Source organism: Salvelinus namaycush, chromosome 41 (assembly GCF_016432855.1).
Source record: "Salvelinus namaycush isolate Seneca chromosome 41, SaNama_1.0, whole genome shotgun sequence".
Taxonomy (NCBI): domain Eukaryota; kingdom Metazoa; phylum Chordata; class Actinopteri; order Salmoniformes; family Salmonidae; genus Salvelinus; species Salvelinus namaycush.
This window is the reverse complement of record NC_052347.1, coordinates 21,635,513-21,655,743: the sequence shown is the minus strand read 5'-3', so window position 1 is coordinate 21,655,743 and position 20,231 is coordinate 21,635,513. Positions and strand designations below refer to the sequence as shown.

The following is a 20,231-nucleotide window of genomic DNA, read 5'->3' as shown; positions in this document are numbered from 1 at the left end:
CCTGACTGGCGGGCGGCTCTGGCAGCTCCTGACTGGCGGACGGCTCTGGCAGCTCCTGATTGGCGGGCGGCTCTGGTAGCTCCTGACTGGCGGGCGGATCTGGCAGCTCCTGAATGGCGGGGAGCAGGAACAGGAGGCCTGGTACGTGGTGCCGGCACTGGAGGGCTGGTGCGAGGGGCTGCCACAGGAGAGCTGGTACGTGGGGCTGCCACAGGAGGACTGGTGCGTGGAGAAGGCACCGGATAGACGGACCGTGGAGGCGCACTACAGGTCTCGAGCACCGAGCCTGCCCAACCGTACCTGGCTGAATGCTCACCGTAGCCATGCCAGTGTGGCAAGGTGGAATAGGCCGCACTGGGCTATGCACACGTACAGGAGACACCATGCGTAGGGCTGGTGCCATGTACCCCGGCCCGAGGAGACGCACTGGAGACCAGATGCGTAGAGCCGGCTTCATGGCACCTGGCTCGATGCCCACTCTAGCCCGGCCGATACGAGACGCTGCTATGTACCGCACCGGGCTATGCACACGTACTGGAGACACCGTGCGCTCTTCCGCATAACACGGTGTCTGCCCATACGCTCGCTCTCCACGGTAAGCACGGGGAGCTGGCTCAGGTCTCCTACCTGACTTAGCTACATTCCCCGTGTGCCCCCCCCAATACATTTTTGGGGCTGCCTCTCGTGCCTGTTGCGCTGCCGTGTGCGTGTCGCCAACTCCATTCTCCTGTAACCCTCCTCGCACTGCTTCAGGGAATCCCAGGCGTGCTCCGGCAATCTCCCTGGGTCGACCGACCACCTTTCTATTTCGTCCCAAGTTGTATAGTCCAGATCTCGCTGCTGCCCGATACCACGCTGCTTGGTCCTTTGGTGGTGGGTGGTTCTGTAACGGAATTCGTCCTCCTCATCTGACGAGGAGTAAGAAATGTCAGACCAGTGCGCAGCATGGTAAGTGTTCATGATGAATCTTTAATAGAACAAACTGAACACTGAAATACAAAACAATAAAATGAATGAACGAAAACCGAAACAATTCCGTGTGGAACACACAGACACGGAAGACAACCACCCACAAGACACAACAGAAAACAGCCTACCTAAATATGGTTCCCAATCAGAGACAATGACTAACACCTGCCTCTGATTGAGAACCATATCAGGCCAAACGAAAAACCCAACATAGAAACACAAACATAGATAACCCACCCAACTCACGCCCTGACCATACTAAAACAAAGAAAATACAAAAGAACTAAGGTCAGAACGTGACAATTACAGTACAAGTGGAAGATATATGATTGTCATCCCCATGAGCGTACCACCCTCCTTCAGGCCATGAATGAGTCATGTAATGACATCAATCCAGGCTTTGTCAGGCTTGGATTCGCCATGCCAAAAGGTTTTTCCCCAGGTGCATGAACAATGAGGACATTTACTGCGATGTCGATGAGAACCAATGGCCAAATGCTCAAGACAGGCTTGATGCAAACTAATGCTTGCTAAATGTTATGTTTCTTTCATTTGATGAAATGAACACCTATGTTGGACACCTATGTTGGAATTATATCTGAACAATACAGATATTTTTTTCATGAATTGTGAAAGGTCACACATGGGATAGAAATTATCGAAATTTGATGTTCAGTCAATTTCAAAAGATCGTGCAAGTGTATTGTCTAATGTGAAAACAGTACTGTAGCATATTATATTCAAAGAGCATTTTGAAACATGTGTCTATTGGATTAACTAGCTGTTAAAATAACTACATTGAGAAGATATTAATATGTTGTGTTTTGATGATTAAATAAATGTTCACATGTTATTTCACAGTACATTTATATTTTGGATGAATGGTTGGGTGGTGAAAGATGCATTCAAACTAAATAAATGCACAATAAAATGTTTTATGAGACTTGCCGTGTTACAAGTGTTACAAGTTTGGAGTTTTGTATTAAGAAAATTCACCACATACTTTTGAAAATAGGACCAAAGTGACTGAAAAAAAAGTTAATTTTATATATATCGTTCCTGTTTGTGTGTTTGTGTGTGTGGATGTATGTGGAAACTCTTTAGTGACATGCAGCTGCTTCTTCAGTAGAAAGCTTGCAACACAGGAAGTCAGACCTGTCACGCCCTGACCTTAGAGAGCCTTTTTATATCTCTATTTGGTTTGGTCAGGGTGTGATTTGGGTGGGCATTCTATGTTCTTTATTTCTATGATTTGTGTTGCTATGTTTTGGCCGGGTATGGTTCTCAATCAGGGACAGCTGTCTATCGTTGTCTCTGATTGGTAATCATACTTAGGCAGCATGTTTTGCCACTTTAGGTCGTGGGATGTTGTTTTTTGTTAGCTCTGTGTAGCCTTCAAGACGTGACGTTCGTTGTTCTTCTTTTGATCTGTTTGGTATTCGGTTTTAATAAAGAAGCATGAACACGTACAACGCTGCACCTTGGTCTCATCCTTCCGACGAGCGTTACAAGACCGAAGAGATGTAAATCCACCACTTCTTAATAACCCAACATTCCTTTTACATAATATCGCACATGCCGTTCTGAAAAAGCTCACTTTAAAAATCCCTTAATAAATAGGCAGAATACAGGTTGAGTCAGGCAATCACATGGTTGTGGTTGTGTGATATGAGTGCTAGTGAGGACCATGTGTCTCACCTGTGTGACATGTGTGACCTTCTCTGTGACGTCTCGGTGACGGTCCTTTACTTTGCTGGGAGCGATGATCTCGATCTCAGTGGGCGAGGGCGGTCGCAAGAGGTCGGAGGCGAAACTGAGTGTGAGGGGGTTACGAGTGCTGGTCCTGTGAGTGCTGGTCCTGCGTCGCATCAGGTCCGAGTCTGAGGTGGAGCTCAGAGTACCGGCCTTCAGGTCTGCACACAACAACACTCATCTCTCATTACTGTGTCTCTATCTACTTTCAACGACTAGTTTACATATTATATTATCATTTAAATCCTTTATTTAAACTGCAAGTAACACATTCAGAACTAAAAATATAATGTGTTATAATGCAATTTCCATTCCTCTAGGTGAGAAACATCTTGGTTTATACTGAGCAAAGCATCTGAGTGAGAAAGATACAAAGAAAGTGTATTATCTATTTCACTTGTTTTGGCAATGTAAACATATGTTTACATATGCGGGGATGCATGTATTCCTCTACATTATTTCCCTGGGGTAGATGGGAAGTCCACAGCCCTACACTCCATAGCCCATAGTATTAGCTGTGTGATGAGTAAAGGATGGCCTCTGAGTGACTGGGACTCCTATAGACCTGACACACACACACACACGCAACGCACACGCACACGTACACGTACACGTACACGCACACGCACACACACACACACACACACACACAGGCTATAGGTTAGAGGCATTGATTAGTGACCCTGCTGCTGCACATGCTCAGTGCTTGAGGAATGGGAGTGAGGATTCACATTTTCTAGAGAACAGAATACCTCCAACAGGCCCAGGTAGCTTTGGCTTGGTTTGTTTTGATTCAGATGGAACTGTAAGAGGAGACAGCCACATTTCTTCCTGTCAGAGGGGGTACAAAAATGGCAACAGACTACACTTTTGACTGGGCACACACACACACAAACTCACTGCTGTTGGAGCGTGGGTCTCCTGGTCGGGCCGACTCGGCCCTCATGCTGTCGAGGTCATCCAGGGAGGAAGCTCTGCGGAGGCTGCCGACAGTCTCTCTGGAGCGGCTCCGGGGCAGGACCGTCCTGGGAAAGGCTGCACTGGAGAAGGGGCTGCTGGGGAGGAAGGGCACGCTGGGTTCCAGCCGCTCCGACAATAGGGACAGCAGTTTGGGGGAGTAGTGGCTTGCAGGCTGGGAGGATTCGTGGTCCTGCTCTATCAGCGCCTCTGTCTCAGACTGCATGCAGCTCTCCTTGGACGGGATACGGAACTCTTTCAGAGGGATCTCTTCACTGTTGGGCTGAATTAGGGAAGGAGGAAGAGGACAATCATAGGTTAAATATTGTACTAGATTTCTACTTACTGCTAAATGTATGTGACTGAAGCTATATTCATTACAAAACATAAGAGATACAGGAACTGAAATAATCAAGATATATTATATGTAAGGTCATATTTAGACGAGTACTGTGTGTATAGGCCTATGTGTGTATGGGAGTCTCTGGCCACCTTACCTGTAGGTAGTCCACCACCCCATCAAACTGGTCTTTGGCGAGGGAAGACCGACGCATTGCACGTACCAATGGCAGTCTCAACTTCAGCCTGCGACTCTGCCCTGAGAAACCACAGAGGGCTTATACATACACTTTACATAAATACACCTACAGTACCAGGATGTAGTCACATTCTGTATGTTATAACACAGCTACATTCAACATGGAATAAACAGGTTGATGCAGACAGACAGACAGACAGTATCACACACACACACACACACACACACACACACACACACACACACACACACACACACACACACACACACACACACACACACACACACACACACACACACACACACACACACACACACACACACACTGTCATCACACACACACTTTCCACACTGACCTGCCCATACCCAGCCCTGGTCCACCCTCTGTCTCAGACCTGGTTTCTTGAGGGAGGGGTCAATGATTTCCTGGAAGTTGAGGATGAACATGATGACCTGTCCCTCCGCTTTCTTCACAGGAACAACATCAATCAGACAGGGCCTGCAGGTCCCTGCAGGGGGGAGAGACATAACATTATAAAGCTGCTGATGGCCATCCTAACCTGAGCTCAAAGGTAACTAAGTAGACTTCAGGACAGCTCAAGTAACTATAAATATTGTTTCATCTTATCTGACTGTGCTCTCTTTAACACTGAACACATTTAGACTCAGAGTCTCAGGTTTCATGGTTGGTGGGCTGTTACTGCCATCTCATTTCACTTTTATGTGGAGAGGCCTTTCAAACAGCAGTACAGTCTTGTAGTTTCTTTCCACGACTGGATGTTTTCCCAGGGCATTTATGAGACCCTCCTTTCTGTTTAAGTGAAGCCAGGGTGGGGGCTGTCAACATGTCCTAGCATAGGAGAAACAGATAGAGGGGGGAGGCAGCAAGGCAGAGGGAGATAGAGAATAAGACCAATCAAAATGTAGACAGAGTGTAGGAAGAGGGGAGGGAGAGAGCGGGCGAGAGGGAGAGCTAGAGAAAGAGAGAGAGGAAGAAAGAAAGCAAGAGAACTACAGAAGAGAGGGGAATAGAGTGGCATATCAATCGTAGTACTGAGCGTTTAGTGCTTTTGAGGTGCATTCTTCTGTCTCTTCTGTAGTAGGCGTAAATGAAACACAGACCGAACAAGTAGATGTGCAATGGATTATAGTTATTGTAGTTAATTACCATGTTTTATGCACTAAACTATGTAGAATATTGGCTTGTTCGAAACTACAACTCCCTACTACAAGTTCTTGAAATGTTCCGCATTGACCTCTGCAGCAGAGGTAACTCTAGCTCGTCCTTTCCTGCGGGCGGTCCTCATGAGAGCCAGGTTCATCATAGCACTTCATGGTTTTTGCGACTGCACTTGAAGAAACGTTGAAATGTTCCTCATTGACTGACCTTCATGTCTTACAGTAATGATGGACTGTCGTTTCTCTTTGCTTATTTAAGCTGTTCCTTCCATAATATGGACTTGGTCTTTTACCAAATAGGGCTATATTTTGTATACTACCCCTACCTTGTCACAACACAACTGATTGTCTCAAACGCATTAAGAAGTAAAGAAATTCACAAATGTACTTTTAACAAGGCACACCTGTTAATTAAAAGGCATTCCAGGTGACTACCTCATGAAGCTGGTTGAGAGAATGCCAAGAGTGTGCAAAGTTGTCATCAAGGCAAAGGGTGGCTACTTTGAAGAATCTCAAATATAAAATATATTTTGTTTTGTTTAACACTTTTTTGGTTACTACATGATTCCATATGTGTTATTTCATAGTTTTGACATCTTCACTATTATTCTACAATGTAGAAAATAGTCAAAATAAAGAAAAACCCTTAAATGAGTAGGTGTGTCCAAACCTTTGACTGGTACTGTAGGTAGAAGCTTACGAATAACATTTTGGGTGAGTTTGGACATTTACAAGTGAATGTGAATGAGAGACATTGTGCAAATGAACAAAGTTTTGAAACATGCTTGTCTGAAGGACGAACAGTACTGGCTCTGGAGCAGCATGTGTACATGCTGTGTCTGTGTGGAGTCCGGAGTCGCTAGGGCAACGGACCTGCCTGCTCTGCTCGGAGAAAATGGGGGAGGAGACGGGCCGAGAACAGAGAGGAGAAAAAACGCAAGGAAATCAAAAGATAGCAGTGGCAGTTGTACAGATAACTCATCCAAAGTGCTTTGACTTCTCAAACATGGCAGAAAGCTAACACAATATGATGACCCCGTCACCTTATTAATTCAGCACTTATTTAGATACTGTGCATTCGGAAAGTATTCAGACCCCTTCACTTTTTCCACATTTTGTTACGTTACAGCCTTATTTGTCCTCATCCATCTACACACAATACCCCAGAAGGACAGAACAAAAACTTGTAGCAAATTTATTAAAAATAAAAACTGAAATATCACATTTACTGTACATAAGTATTCAGACCCTTTACTCAGTCCTTTGTTGAAGCACCTTTGGCATTGTTGACTTTCAATATAAAACACAACCCCGTCAATACACAGATGGACTCACCTGTTCCTGCTTACTCCCATTGTGCTATAACACAAACAAACATGTGACTGGCTCAACTGATCTGGGGAACTACGGTAAGTCTCATAATGTAAAATAATGTGACAGGTGAAAAGAAGAACACGATCTGCTTCATCTCCTAACGCTCTCCTAACATATTGCACAAGTTGACTGCAGGTACTTACCTAAAAAACAGACACAAATATTACAATTTATTGAAAAACTTCAAAGAAACAGTTTCAAAGGTATTGACGGTATTGAAAAACCATCCTGTGGCTATTTCCAAATACCCTGGTATACGGGTATACTGCCCAAGAATAATTGATTCCCATTCAAAATCCTATTTTCCCTAACCCCTAAACCTAAACCTAAACCTAAACCTAACCCTTAACCAAACCCTAACCCTAACTCCAACTTTTGACCCCTAATCCTAATTGTAACCCAAATGTAACGGACTTCTTCATCCTCCTCTGACGAGGAGTAAGAAATGTCGGACCAAGATGCAGCGTGGTGAGTATCCATTTTAATATGAATACTTGAAACAAACAAAATAACGAAATAAACGAACGAAGACGAAACAGTCCTGTAAAGTGACAACACAAACACAGGAACACAGTAACAGGAACAATCACCCACACCCCACAATACAAAACAGGCTACCTAAATATGGTTCCCAATCAGAGACAACGACAAACACCTGCCTCTGATTGAGAACCATATCAGGCCAAACACATAGAAATAGACAAACTAGACATACAACATAGAATGCCCACTCAGATCACACCCTGACCAAACAAAACATAGAAACATACAAAGAAAACTATGGTCAGGGCTTGACACCTAACCCCTAAACCATACCCCTAAGCCTAAAACAGCCATTTTCATTGTGGGGACCGGCAAATGTCTCCGGAGTCATGTCCCCAGGAAATGTCCTTGTTTTACACTCACACACACACACACATTAACAAACAAACACATTCATTCAGTTTTAGGATCAATTAAGATCAATCAAGTACAGCAACATAATGCATTTTTATTGTGTATGATGAATTGTTGTAACGGTCGTCATATTTTCCCTCCTCCTCGAATGAGGAGAGGCGAGAAGGATTGGACCAAAATGCAGCGTAGGTGGAATACATGATGATTTTAATAATAATAACGAAGACGAAAATATACTTGAACAAACTACAAAACAATAAACGAAGTCAACAGACCTGAACAAACGAACTTACATAATAACACGAAGAACGCACGAACAGGAACAGACTACATACACGAACGAAAACGAAACAGTCCCGTGTGGTGCGACATACACAGACACGGAAGACAATCACCCACAAACAAACAGTGAGAACAGCCTACCTTAATATGGTTCTCAATCAGAGGAAACGTCAAACACCTGCCTCTAATTGAGAACCATATCAGGCAACACATTAAACCCAACATAGAAACACATAACATAGAATGCCCACCCCAACTCACGCCCTGACCAACTAAACACATACAAAAACAATGGAAAACAGGTCAGGAACGTGACAGAACCCCCCCCTCAAGGTGCGAACTCCGGGCGCACAACCAAAGTCTAGGGGAGGGTCTGGGTGGGCATCTGTCCACGGTGGCGGCTCCGGCTCCGGACGTGGTCCCCACCCCACCATAGTCAATCCCCGCTTCCGTAGCCTCCTCCAAATGGCCACCCTCCAAATTAACCCTACTGGATTAAGGGGCAGCACCGGACTAAGGGGCAACACCGGAATGAGGGGCAACACCGGAATGAGGGGCAGCTCCGGACTGAGGGGCAGCTCCGGACTGAGGGGCAGCTCCGGACTGAGGGGCAGCACCGGACTGGCTGGCGGATCCTGGCTGGCTGGCTCTGGCGGATCCTGGTTGGCTGGCTCTGGCGGATCCTGGCTGGCTGGCTCTGGCGGATCCTGGCTGGCTGGCTCTGGCGGATCCTGGCTGGCTGGCTGTGGCGGATCCTGGCTGGCTGGCGGCTCTGGCTCCTCATGGCTGGCTGGCGGCTCTGGCTGCTCATGGCTGGCTGGCGGCTCTGGCTGCTTCTGTCTGGCGGAAGGCTCTGGCTGCTCCTGTCTGGCGGAAGGCTCTGGCTGCTCCTGTCTGGCGGAAGGCTCTGGCTGCTCCTGTCTGGCGGAAGGCTCTGGCTGCTCCTGTCTGGCGGAAGGCTCTGGCTGCTCCTGTCTGGCGGACGGCTCTAGCGGCTCCTGTCTGGCGGACGGCTCTAGCGGCTCCTGTCTGGCGGACGGCTCTAGCGGCTCCTGTCTGGCGGACGGCTCTAGCGGCTCCTGTCTGGCGGACGGCTCTGAAGGCTCAGGACAGACCGGCGGCTTTGAAGGCTCAGTACAGACGGGCGGCTTTGCAGGCTCAGTACAGACGGGCGGCTTTGAAGGCTCAGGACAGACGGGCAGTTCAGGCGGCGCTTGGCAGACGGACAGCTTAGACGGCGTTGGGCAGACGGGCAGTTCAGACGGCGTTGGGCAGACGGGCAGTTCAGGCGCCGCTGGGCAGACGGCAGACTCTGGCCGGCTGAGGCGCACTGTAGGCCTGGTGCGTGGTGCCGGAACTGGAGGTACCGGGCTAAGGACACGCACCTTCAGGCTAGTGCGGGGAGCAGCAACAGGACGCACAGGACTCTGGAGGCGCACAGGAGGCTTGGTGCGTGGTGGAGGCACTGGTGGTAATGGGCTGGAGACACGCACCATAGGGCTAGTGCGTGGAGGAGGAACAGGGCTCTGGAGACGCACAGGAGGCTTAGTGCATGGTGCCGGAACTGGTGGTACCGGGCTGAAGACACGCACCATAGGGCTAGTGCATGGAGGAGGAACAGGGCTCTGGAGATGCACAGGAAGCCTGGTGCGTGGTGTAAGCACTGGTGGTACTGGGCTGGGGCGGAGAGGTGGCGCCGGATATACCGGACCATGCAGGCGTACTGGCTCCCTTGAGCACTGAGCCTGCCCAACCTTACCTGGTTGTATGCTCCCCGTAGCCCGACCAGTGCGGGGAGGTGGAATAACCCGCACTGGGCTATGTGGGCGAACCGGGGACACCATGCGTAAGGCTGGTGCCATGTATGCCGGCCCGAGGAGACGCACTGGTGGCCAGATGCGTTGGGCCGGCTTCATGACATCCGGCTCAATACTCAATCTAGCCCTGCCAGTGCGGGGAGGTGGAATAACCCGCACCGGGCTAAGCACACGTACAGGAGACACCGTGCGCTCTACCGCATAACACGGTGTCTGCCCGTACTCTCGCTCTCCACGGTAAGCTCGGGGAGTTGGCGCAGGTCTCCTACCTGACTTCGCCACACTCCCTTGTAGCCCCCCCCCCAAGAAATTTTTGGCCTTGACTCACAGGCTTCCGTGCTAGTCGCGTACCCTCATAACTCCGGTTCCTCTCTCCCGTTGCCTCTGCTCTCCTAATCGCCTCCAGCTGTTCCCATGGGAGGCGATCCCTTCCAGCCAGGATCTCCTCCCATGTGTAGCAACCCTTGCCGTCCAAAACATCCTCCCATGTCCATTCCTCCTTCGTGCGCTGTTGCTTTCTCCCACGCCGCTTGGTCCTTGGTTGGTGGGTGATTCTGTAACGGTCGTCATATTTTCCCTCCTCCTCGAATGAGGAGAGGCGAGAAGGATTGGACCAAAATGCAGCGTAGGTGGAATACATGATGATTTTAATAATAATAACGAAGACGAAAATATACTTGAACAAACTACAAAACAATAAACGAAGTCAACAGACCTGAACAAACGAACTTACATAATAACACGAAGAACGCACGAACAGGAACAGACTACATACACGAACGAAAACGAAACAGTCCCGTGTGGTGCGACATACACAGACACGGAAGACAATCACCCACAAACAAACAGTGAGAACAGCCTACCTTAATATGGTTCTCAATCAGAGGAAACGTCAAACACCTGCCTCTAATTGAGAACCATATCAGGCAACACATTAAACCCAACATAGAACATAGAATGCCCACCCCAACTCACGCCCTGACCAACTAAACACATACAAAAACAATGGAAAACAGGTCAGGAACGTGACAATTGTACCCATTTACAATTCATTCGTGCTTGTGTGCGCACCTGCGTTCATGACTGTATGCATTACTGGGATACAAAATAAATAGATGTTCAGTGGATTTGAGCTGGCTCATTGACAATATTTCCATGACAACAAGCTCTCCGACACGGCACTTCTCATGCCCAAATGACCAACGTAACGGCATTGTGTCTACAGCCTCACTAGCCAGGTCTGTTTGCTTGTCCCTCTGTCCTTTGCAGGGGTCGCGAACAAACTGGAAAATAATGGAACAGAATCAGAACCAGACCAGGGAAGGAAAGTGATCTATATTGTTCTGGAACAGAACCATTATTTAAAAGTCCTATAAAAAAAATGCAACAAAGCGCCTATGCAAAGCTCTTCCTCTGTCAATCATTAACTTCTTCCAAAGTCTGCCAGCTGAAAATCTTTGCCAGTGTGTGTGCGTGCGTGTAGTCTATCTGCCCCTCAGAAGCATAGCTGCAGCCTGCGGACATTACAAACATAATTCAGAAGATAGGGAGAGAGATTTTTATCTGCACACGCAAGCTTGTTAGCTAGCCAGCTACTCTGGTCCAACGTTAAGCCAACTCTGAAGTTCAAAGACATTCAACATTTTTCCATAGAAGCCGCTCCTCCATAGGTATAATTCGGTGGGCCTAATTCAGATAATGCATGTCATCACAAGATCCCCAGCGTTTCAAGCCAAGCCTCCTCCTCCACTCTTTCTCGCTGTCTCCCCACTCGCAAAATTTCAGTTGCATCTCATGCCCTACACCTGTCTTTCCATAACGCATGTGAACAACTCACTGAGCTATATCGTGCCAGCTCTATAGCAAGCTTGTAAGGGGTGCGTAACCGGTGGCAGGGAAGTCAGACGCAGGAGAGCAGAACTTAGTAATAGCCGGAACAGTTTAATAGCAAAACCAACAGCATAAAAAATAACAAGATATTGGGTACAAAAACCCGTCGCGCACCAATCAACACGTGCACAAGCAATCCCACACAAAGACAGGGGGGGAACAGAGGGTTAAATACACAACAAGTGATTGAGGGAATTGAAACCAGGTGTGAGGAAAAACAAGACAAAACACATGGAAAATGAAAAGTGGATCGATGATGGCTAGAAGAACGGCGACGCCGACCGCCGAGCGCAGCCCGAACAAGGAGAGGACCCGACTTCGGCGGAAGTCGTGACAAAGCTGCTCTATCCATACTGCATGATTGGAAAAGTAATTTAATGTCGATCTAAATGGAAAATAAATAAAGGTTTAAAATGGAACAGAAAGTAACGATATAAACGGGTTACTTTGGGGGGGTTGAACCGGTTCAGAACTGTATTTTATGGTTCAGTTCAGAACAAAACGATTGGAAAATAATTTTGGTTCCAACCCTGGGTCCTGTGTACATGTACAAGAGACAAAACACAGGAGCATACAAGTATTGTTAATTTTTTAAATAAAACAAAATCACAAAAGTAGTGCACTGGGCCTTTACTTGTCCTGTATTAGTGGACCTACTGTATATAGCCTTCCGTAGCATGGGCAAAAAATAAATAATCTGCACCCCCCCTATCCCCCTGCAGCACCCCCACCCCCAAACTTAGTACAGTTATGCACAGGATGGGAATGGGGAGTGGGGATGTCACGCCCTGTCACGTTCCTGACCTGTTTTCTCTTGTTTTGTATTTATTTAGTATGGTCAGGGCGTGAGTTGGGTGGGTTGTCTATGTGTGGTTTTCTATGTTGGGGTTTTGTGCGTTCGGCCTGGTATGATTCTCAATCAGAGGCAGCTGTCAATCGTTGTCCCTGATTGAGAATCATACTTAGGCAGCCGGGGTTCACGTGTGTGTTTGTGGGTGTTTGTATTTCATGTCAGTGTTCGTGCCACACGGGACTGCTTTCGGTTTGATTCTCGTTTGTTGTTTTTGTATCTTGAAGTGTTCAGTTTACTTTCATTAAAATAATGAACACTAACCACTCTGCGTTTTGGTCCTCTCCTTCTGTCAGCGAGGACAGCCGTTACACGCCCTGATCTGTTTCACCTGTCTTTGTGATTGTCTCCACCCACCTCCAGGTGTCACCCGTCTTCCCAATTATTCCCAGGGTATTTATTCCTGTGTTCTCTGTTTGTCTGTGCCAGTTTGTCTTGTCAAGTCAACCAGCATGTTTTTCTGTGCTCCTGCTTTTTCTTGTCTCTGTTTTTCTAGTCCTCCTGGTTTTGACCTTTTGCCTGCCCTGACACTGAGCCCGCCTGCCTGACCATTCAGCCTGACCTGCCCTGACCTTGAGCCTGCCTGCCTCCCTGTACCGTTTGGAACTCTGACCTGGTTCTGAACTTTTACCTGTCCTCGACCTGCCTCTTGCCTGCCCTTTGTTGTTGAATAAATATCAGACTCAAACCATCTGCCTCCTGTGTCTGCATCTGGGTCTTGCCCTGTGTTGTTATAGGGGATGAATAAACATGTTGCAGGTGAGGTAAGCAGGCCAAGACAGCTCCACCATGTCCACTCCCCAGACAGATAAATTAGTAGATGAGAGTTCCCTGAGTCTGCAGCAGCTGGCTCCACATACTGTAACACTGCATCATACAGTAGCATTACATAAAAGTGAGAGGGAGACAGCCATGACACTTGGAGGGACCAAAATATTCTGTATGTGACCTTTACAGCACTCCCCACTATAAAGAAGGGGAGTAATGTTGTCACTTTGACTCTCTTGCTCTTTCCATCTCTTTCTCTCTGAATCTCAGTCTAACCCTCCACCTTCTCCTTACCTTCTTTGTTGTAGTAGAGGATCTCCACCTTGCGCTCCTCTGACCCTAGCAGGGCCTGTGCCAGCTGTGTCAGGGCAGTCTTCATGGTGCCAGGCCCCACCAAGAACTGGCAGGTGCAGGGCTGCTGCATGATCTCTGCCCGCGAGAAGCCAAACATCTGGCAGAAGCCCTCGTTACAGTAGATAATGCCACAGTTCTTCATCTGAGCGTTGGCTATCAGGAACTTACGATCTGGGAGGAAACCAAGGGGAGAGTCAGAGCAGATATGAAAATGTACGAATATGGTGGGAATGTGGGAAACTACAGTACAATTATAATTGAAGGCTTATTACATCAAATGCAATACGCAAAATCGGACAATCAAAGTTTATCCAACTTCAGAAACATTCAGTTATCATATTCAGGTAATGATCATTTCAAGGAGAAGTCTCTCAATCAGATACAATTCAAGTCTGGACTGTGTTCATTTCAGTATCGCATTCAACTAACCACATTCACCTCAACATCCAGTTGAAATTGGAGTAATCAAGTCTGTCCCTCTGCGGCACAAATCATATCAGTGCAATGATTCAAGATGGTCCCAGAGGGACTAATACGGAGCAGCTGGACTCAGCAATGACAGTCCGCAATCAAGATTATAATATACTGCAATAGGTTTCAGCCGTCCTTACCTAGGTTCATGAGTGTGGCTATTGTCTCCAGCGCTAATGACAATTGCCTTCGAAGTCACATCAGCTACACTGATATTGTCGTACAGCGTGATATTCAATCAGTACAGTTTATATTGAAAAGCTGCTCAAACATCTGTGCCTCTGACTCTGTCTCTCCTCCTCTTTTTATCCCCTCGTGAAACTGAGTTACACAACTCTCATTCTTCCCCATTTAAACAAATATGAGGAGAGCGATTTGGAGCTTCACCCAGAAAAAGCAGAACCCCTTCCCCCTCCTTGCTCCTCTGTGTAGAGTAAATAGGTGAGGTCGTTTGGCGGAAAGTACATCCTATCCTAAGTCATTATCAATGCCTCAGAACACAGACACCCAGACTCAGATTGTTGCTAAGCAGCAGTGGTCTGGCACACGCATCACCCGGCAGGGTGCTTACGCACGCACACACGCACACAGAGATAAGGAAGACATCAGTTTGATGGAACTTATCGGTCTGTCTCTGAGGACCCCTCTGCAGAGAGTTTTGAAAATCTCAAAGTAACACAATTAATTCCGAAATGTCACCTGCCAGCACAGCAAATTAAACAAGCTGAAATCCTTTAACATGAAATTGAGGTGAAAAGTGGAACATTGCATCTTCTCTCTTTAATGTGGAGCAGCGGTGGAGAGGGTTATTTTGAGCCATACCCCTGTGGTCAACAGACTGCCTTCACACTGTGACTGAAGAACACTGACAGTGACAGGCACAGTAGTCACAGTCAGACTTACAGTAGCATAGAGATAGGCCACTACTGAGCTAGGGTATAGGCCACTACTGAGCTAGGTTATAGGCCTCTACTGAGCTAGGTTATAGGCCACTACTGAGCTAGGTTATAGGCCACTACTGAGCTAGGTTATAAGCCTCTACTGAGCTAGGTTATAGGCCACTACTGAGCTAGGTTATAGGCCACTACTGAGCTAGGTTATAGGCCTCTACTGAGCTAGGTTATAGGCCACTACTGAGCTAGGTTATAGGCCTCTACTGAGCTAGGTTATAGGCCACTACTGAGCTAGGTTATAGGCCTCTACTGAGCTAGGTTATAGGCCACTACTGAGCTAGGTTATAGGCCTCTACTGAGCTAGGTTATAGGCCTCTACTGAGCTAGGTTATAGGCCTCTACTGAGCTAGGTTATAGGCCTCTACTGAGCTAGGTTATAGGCCACTACTGAGCTAGGTTATAGGCCACTACTGAGCTAGGTTATAGGCCTCTACTGAGCTAGGTTATAGGCCTCTACTGAGCTAGGTTATAGGCCACTACTGAGCTAGGTTATAGGCCACTACTGAGCTAGGTTATAGGCCTCTACTGAGCTAGGTTATAGGCCACTACTGAGCTAGGTTATAGGCCTCTACTGAGCTAGGTTATAGGCCTCTACTGAGCTAGGTTATAGGCCACGACTGAGCTAGGTTATAGGCCACTACTGAGCTAGGTTATAGGCCACTACTGAGCTAGGTTATAGGCCACTACTGAGCTAGGTTATAGGCCTCTACTGAGCTAGGTTATAGGTCACTACTGAGCTAGGTTATAAACCACTACTGAGCTAGGTTATAGGTCACTACTGAGCTAGGTTATAAACCACTACTGAGCTAGGTTATAGGTCACTACTGAGCTAGGTTATCGGCCTCTACTGAGCTAGGTTATAGGTCACTACTGAGCTAGGTTATAAACCACTACTGAGCTAGGTTATAGGCCTCTACTGAGCTAGGTTATAGGCCACTACTGAGCTAGGTTATAGGTCGCTACTGAGCTAGGTTATAAACCACTACTGAGCTAGGTTATAGGTCACTACTGAGCTAGGTTATCGGCCTCTACTGAGCTAGGTTATAGGTCACTACTGAGCTAGGTTATAAACCACTACTGAGCTAGGTTATAGGTCACTACTGAGCTAGGTTATAAACCACTACTGAGCTAGGTTATAGGTCACTACTGAGCTAGGTTATAAACCACTACTGAGCTAGGTTATAGGTCACTACTGAGCTAGGTTATAAACCACTACTGAGCTAGGTTATAGGCCTCTACTGAGCTAGGTTATAGGCCACTACTGAGCTAGGTTATAGGCCACTACTGAGCTAGGTTATAGGCCTCTACTGAGCTAGGTTATAGGTCACTACTGAGCTAGGTTATAAACCACTACTGAGCTAGGTTATAGGTCACTACTGAGCTAGGTTATAAACCACTACTGAGCTAGGTTATAGGTCACTACTGAGCTAGGTTATCGGCCTCTACTGAGCTAGGTTATAGGTCACTACTGAGCTAGGTTATAAACCACTACTGAGCTAGGTTATAGGTCACTACTGAGCTAGGTTATAAACCACTACTGAGCTAGGTTATAGGTCACTACTGAGCTAGGTTATAAACCACTACTGAGCTAGGTTATAGGTCACTACTGAGCTAGGTTATAAACCACTACTGAGCTAGGTTATAGGTCACTACTGAGCTAGGTTATAAACCACTACTGAGCTAGGTTATAGGTCACTACTGAGCTAGGTTATAAACCACTACTGAGCTAGGTTATAGGTCACTACTGTAATTGAAGTTCAGTGCTAATCAGAGCCATTCCTCTTTTTTAAACAACTGGATTTCTTCTTTGCTGAATGGATCAATAATGTTTTGTTTGAGTGGGTTGCAAAGAAATTCTGGGGCAGTTTCTGAGTGCGCAATAGTCAACTACGATACCTTTTAATTCAAGACAAAAGCACAAAAACGAAGAGGCACTGTGGGTGTAAAGTGTGCTATGATGTGCTGCATAAGGCCCTGTTCAAGAAGGATATCACTCAGTTATATGCACTAACAGAGTGTGTAGTAGTGGTTAGTGGTCACATGCAAACTCTGTAAAGTAAAGACATTATGTACTCTTTCTATCAGGATCCAGTGGTCTGACCAGTTTAAGGACGGAGAACATGTTAACTCATGCAAAATAATCTAGTGCAGCATGTGAATTCATGCAACATGTGGAAAACATAGGCAGGTGCAAAGACATACTAAACACACAAACCTATAGTATTAACATGACAATTTGGCATGTTCAGCACATACATACGGACATAACCTAAGTTTTAACTTCAGTCAAATGTCAGATAGGAGGAGTATTGCCAGAGGGTCTTGGACATTTACAGGGCAATGCAGTAACACCTGTTCCATGCCATTAACGCCCAGGCCATAGTACAGGGGTTACACCAACAGGCAGACAGACAGACAAACAGACAGACAGACTTAAACTGAAGCATCTACTTGATTACAGAAACAGCCATGTAGCACTCATATTAGGATCAATAGAAACGGGGGGGGGGGGGGGGGCACAAGGGACCACTAGACAAATGCATTTGTCTTTAAATTGTATTACACTTTGCATGGTTGAAAGGTTACATGGAAAAGGCATTCACTTTCATTTCTAACCAGTCTAATTGTTTGTTGTTGGGATTATACAGTTATAACAGTTTGCTCATTGTCACATTATGTTATTACTTTTTCAGTCATAATGTAAAGTGTGTCCACTTACTTTGTCCATCGAATTTCCGGATAATGGTGTCCAGATAAGTGTTCTGGAGGGCTACATGACCGCGTCTCACAGGCATTTTGACGCAGAAAGATGAGACTTCTCCGACGCATGAACCTCCAGAGTTTTAAATAAATCAAATTAAAGACGAAGTAGGGAAATACCCTATGCAAAAATGGCCCCGCATACAGGCGGGTGCAAAAAGTCGAATTCAATATGCGATGGCTGGTGAGCAAAGCGACAAGGAAAAGTCACAAGGCAGCAGCGGCGAGGACCAGTTGCTAGGGCGATAAAAAAAAGGCTCTCGCTCCACAGGAGAGAGAACTGGAAGCCGTTTTTTGCGTGCGGTACACAGGAAAGTGTAAAAACGGTATTTCATAAGTCATAAAACGTTTCACTTTGCCTACAAAATAGTAAATAGGCTCTACAATTAGTCTAGCCTTGCCAGTCGTTATCATCTAACGAAGAGGAGAAAAACCAACACCGCCCTCCCCGTCAACAAGATCAAAGAGAAGTGAAAGAAAAGGGGTAAATCGAAGTCTTCACCGCTACGTTTCATCCCGACAGTAGAAGAAGCTACTATTTGGCGAATCACGGATGCCCTCCCCATTTGACAGGGTTGACCAAGCACTGCGCGGGGCAGGGGGAGTCATCATCCCACCAGACGCGCCTGCCACTTTTTGACAGTGAGCAGAGACACCCTCATCAACTGCTTCGCTGCACATCACAAGTCTCTACGCTCAAAATAGTCCCCCCCCCCTCTCTCTCTCTTTGGCCTATGCAATGCTCCTCTTCATTTCTTTAATCTCAATAAATGACTGGGTGAAGCTATCAGTCCAGTGTGTTTGTGTATGATCCATAAATGTTTCATTTGGGGAATTCATGCTATAAGTGACCACACAGTTAATGGTCCAATGCAGCCGTTTTTATCTCAATATTAAATCATTTCTGGGTAACAATTAAGTACCTTACTGTGATTGTTTTAAATGAAAATGATCAACAAGAAACAAGAGTAGATTCTTAGAAAATAGCAATTTCTCAAGACAGAAGTTTGCTATGACTGTCTTTTCAAACATCTCTTACACTAAAATGGCATTATCATCATTTTCACAATTTCACAGTTTTATTCCAACGTCACAGGGTGGAAATATACACTGCTCAAAAAAATAAAGGGAACACTTAAACAACACAATGTAACTCCAAGTCAATCACACTTCTATGAAATCAAACTGTCCACTTAGGAAGCAACACTGATTGACAATAAATTTCACATGCTGTTGTGCAAATGGAATAGACAACAGGTGGAAATTATAGGCAATTAGCAAGACACCCCCAATAAAGGAGTGGTTCTGCAGGTGGTGACCACAGACCACTTCTCAGTTCCTATGCTTTCTGGCTGATGTTTTGGTCACTTTTGAATGCTGGCGGTGCTTTCACTCTAGTGGTAGCATGAGACGGAGTCTACAACCCACACAAGTGGCTCAGGTAGTGCAGCTCATCCAGGATGGCACATCAATGCGAGCTGTGGCAAGAAGGTTTGCTGTGTCTGTCAGCGTAGTGTCCAGAGCATGGAGGCGCTACCAGGAGACAGGCCAGTACATCAGGAGACGTGGAGGAGGCCGTAGGAGGGCAACAACCCAGCAGCAGGACCGCTACCTCCGCCTTTGTGCAAGGAGGAGCACTGCCAGAGCCCTGCAAAATGACCTCCAGCAGGCCACAAATGTGCATGTGTCTGCTCAAACGGTCAGAAACAGACTCCATGAGGGTGGTATGAGGGCCCGACGTCCACAGGTGGGGGTTGTGCTTACAGCCCAACACCGTGCAGGACGTTTGGCATTTGGCAGAGAACACCAAGATTGGCAAATTCGCCACTGGCGCCCTGTGCTCTTCACAGATGAAAGCAGGTTCACACTGAGCAAATGAGCACGTGACAGACGTGACAGAGTCTGGAGACGCCGTGGAGAACGTTCTGCTGCCTGCAACATCCTCCAGCATGACCGGTTTGGTGGTGGGTCAGTCATGGTGTGGGGTGGCATTTCTTTGGGGGGCCGCACAGCCCTCCATGTGCTCGCCAGAGGTAGCCTGACTGCCATTAGGTACCGGGATGAGATCCTCAGACCCCTTGTGAGACCATATGCTGGTGCGGTTGGCCCTGGGTTCCTCCTAATGCAAGACAATGCTAGACCTCATGTGGCTGGAGTGTGTCAGCAGTTCCTGCAAGAGGAAGGCATTGATGCTATGGACTGGCCCGCCCGTTCCCCAGACATGAATCCAATTGAGCACATCTGGGACATCATGTCTCGCTCCATCCACCAACGCCACGTTGCACCACAGACTGTCCAGGAGTTGGCGGATGCTTTAGTCCAGGTCTGGGAGGAGATCCCTCAGGAGACCATCCGCCACCTCATCAGGAGCATGCCCTGGCGTTGTAGGGAGGTCATACAGGCACGTGGAGGCCACACAC

General features: G+C 47.0%; 1 protein-coding gene across 1 annotated transcript in view; it reads right to left on the bottom strand.

Moving 5' to 3' along the window:
* The window catches only part of LOC120034298 (potassium voltage-gated channel subfamily H member 6-like), a 38,495-nt gene extending 20,636 nt beyond the window's left edge, over positions 1 to 17,859 (bottom strand). Inside the window, exons 1-6 of the mRNA XM_038980802.1 lie at positions 17,771 to 17,859; positions 13,568 to 13,798; positions 4,573 to 4,725; positions 4,176 to 4,294; positions 3,622 to 3,961; positions 2,668 to 2,882 (exon numbers count right to left, since the gene is read on the bottom strand). Coding sequence (XP_038836730.1) covers positions 2,668 to 2,882; positions 3,622 to 3,961; positions 4,176 to 4,294; positions 4,573 to 4,725; positions 13,568 to 13,798; positions 17,771 to 17,846 — 1,134 coding nt within the window. The 5' untranslated portion in view covers positions 17,847 to 17,859. The remainder of the gene's footprint in view (positions 1 to 2,667; positions 2,883 to 3,621; positions 3,962 to 4,175; positions 4,295 to 4,572; positions 4,726 to 13,567; positions 13,799 to 17,770) is intronic.
* Between the last annotated feature and the right edge of the window lie 2,372 nt (positions 17,860 to 20,231).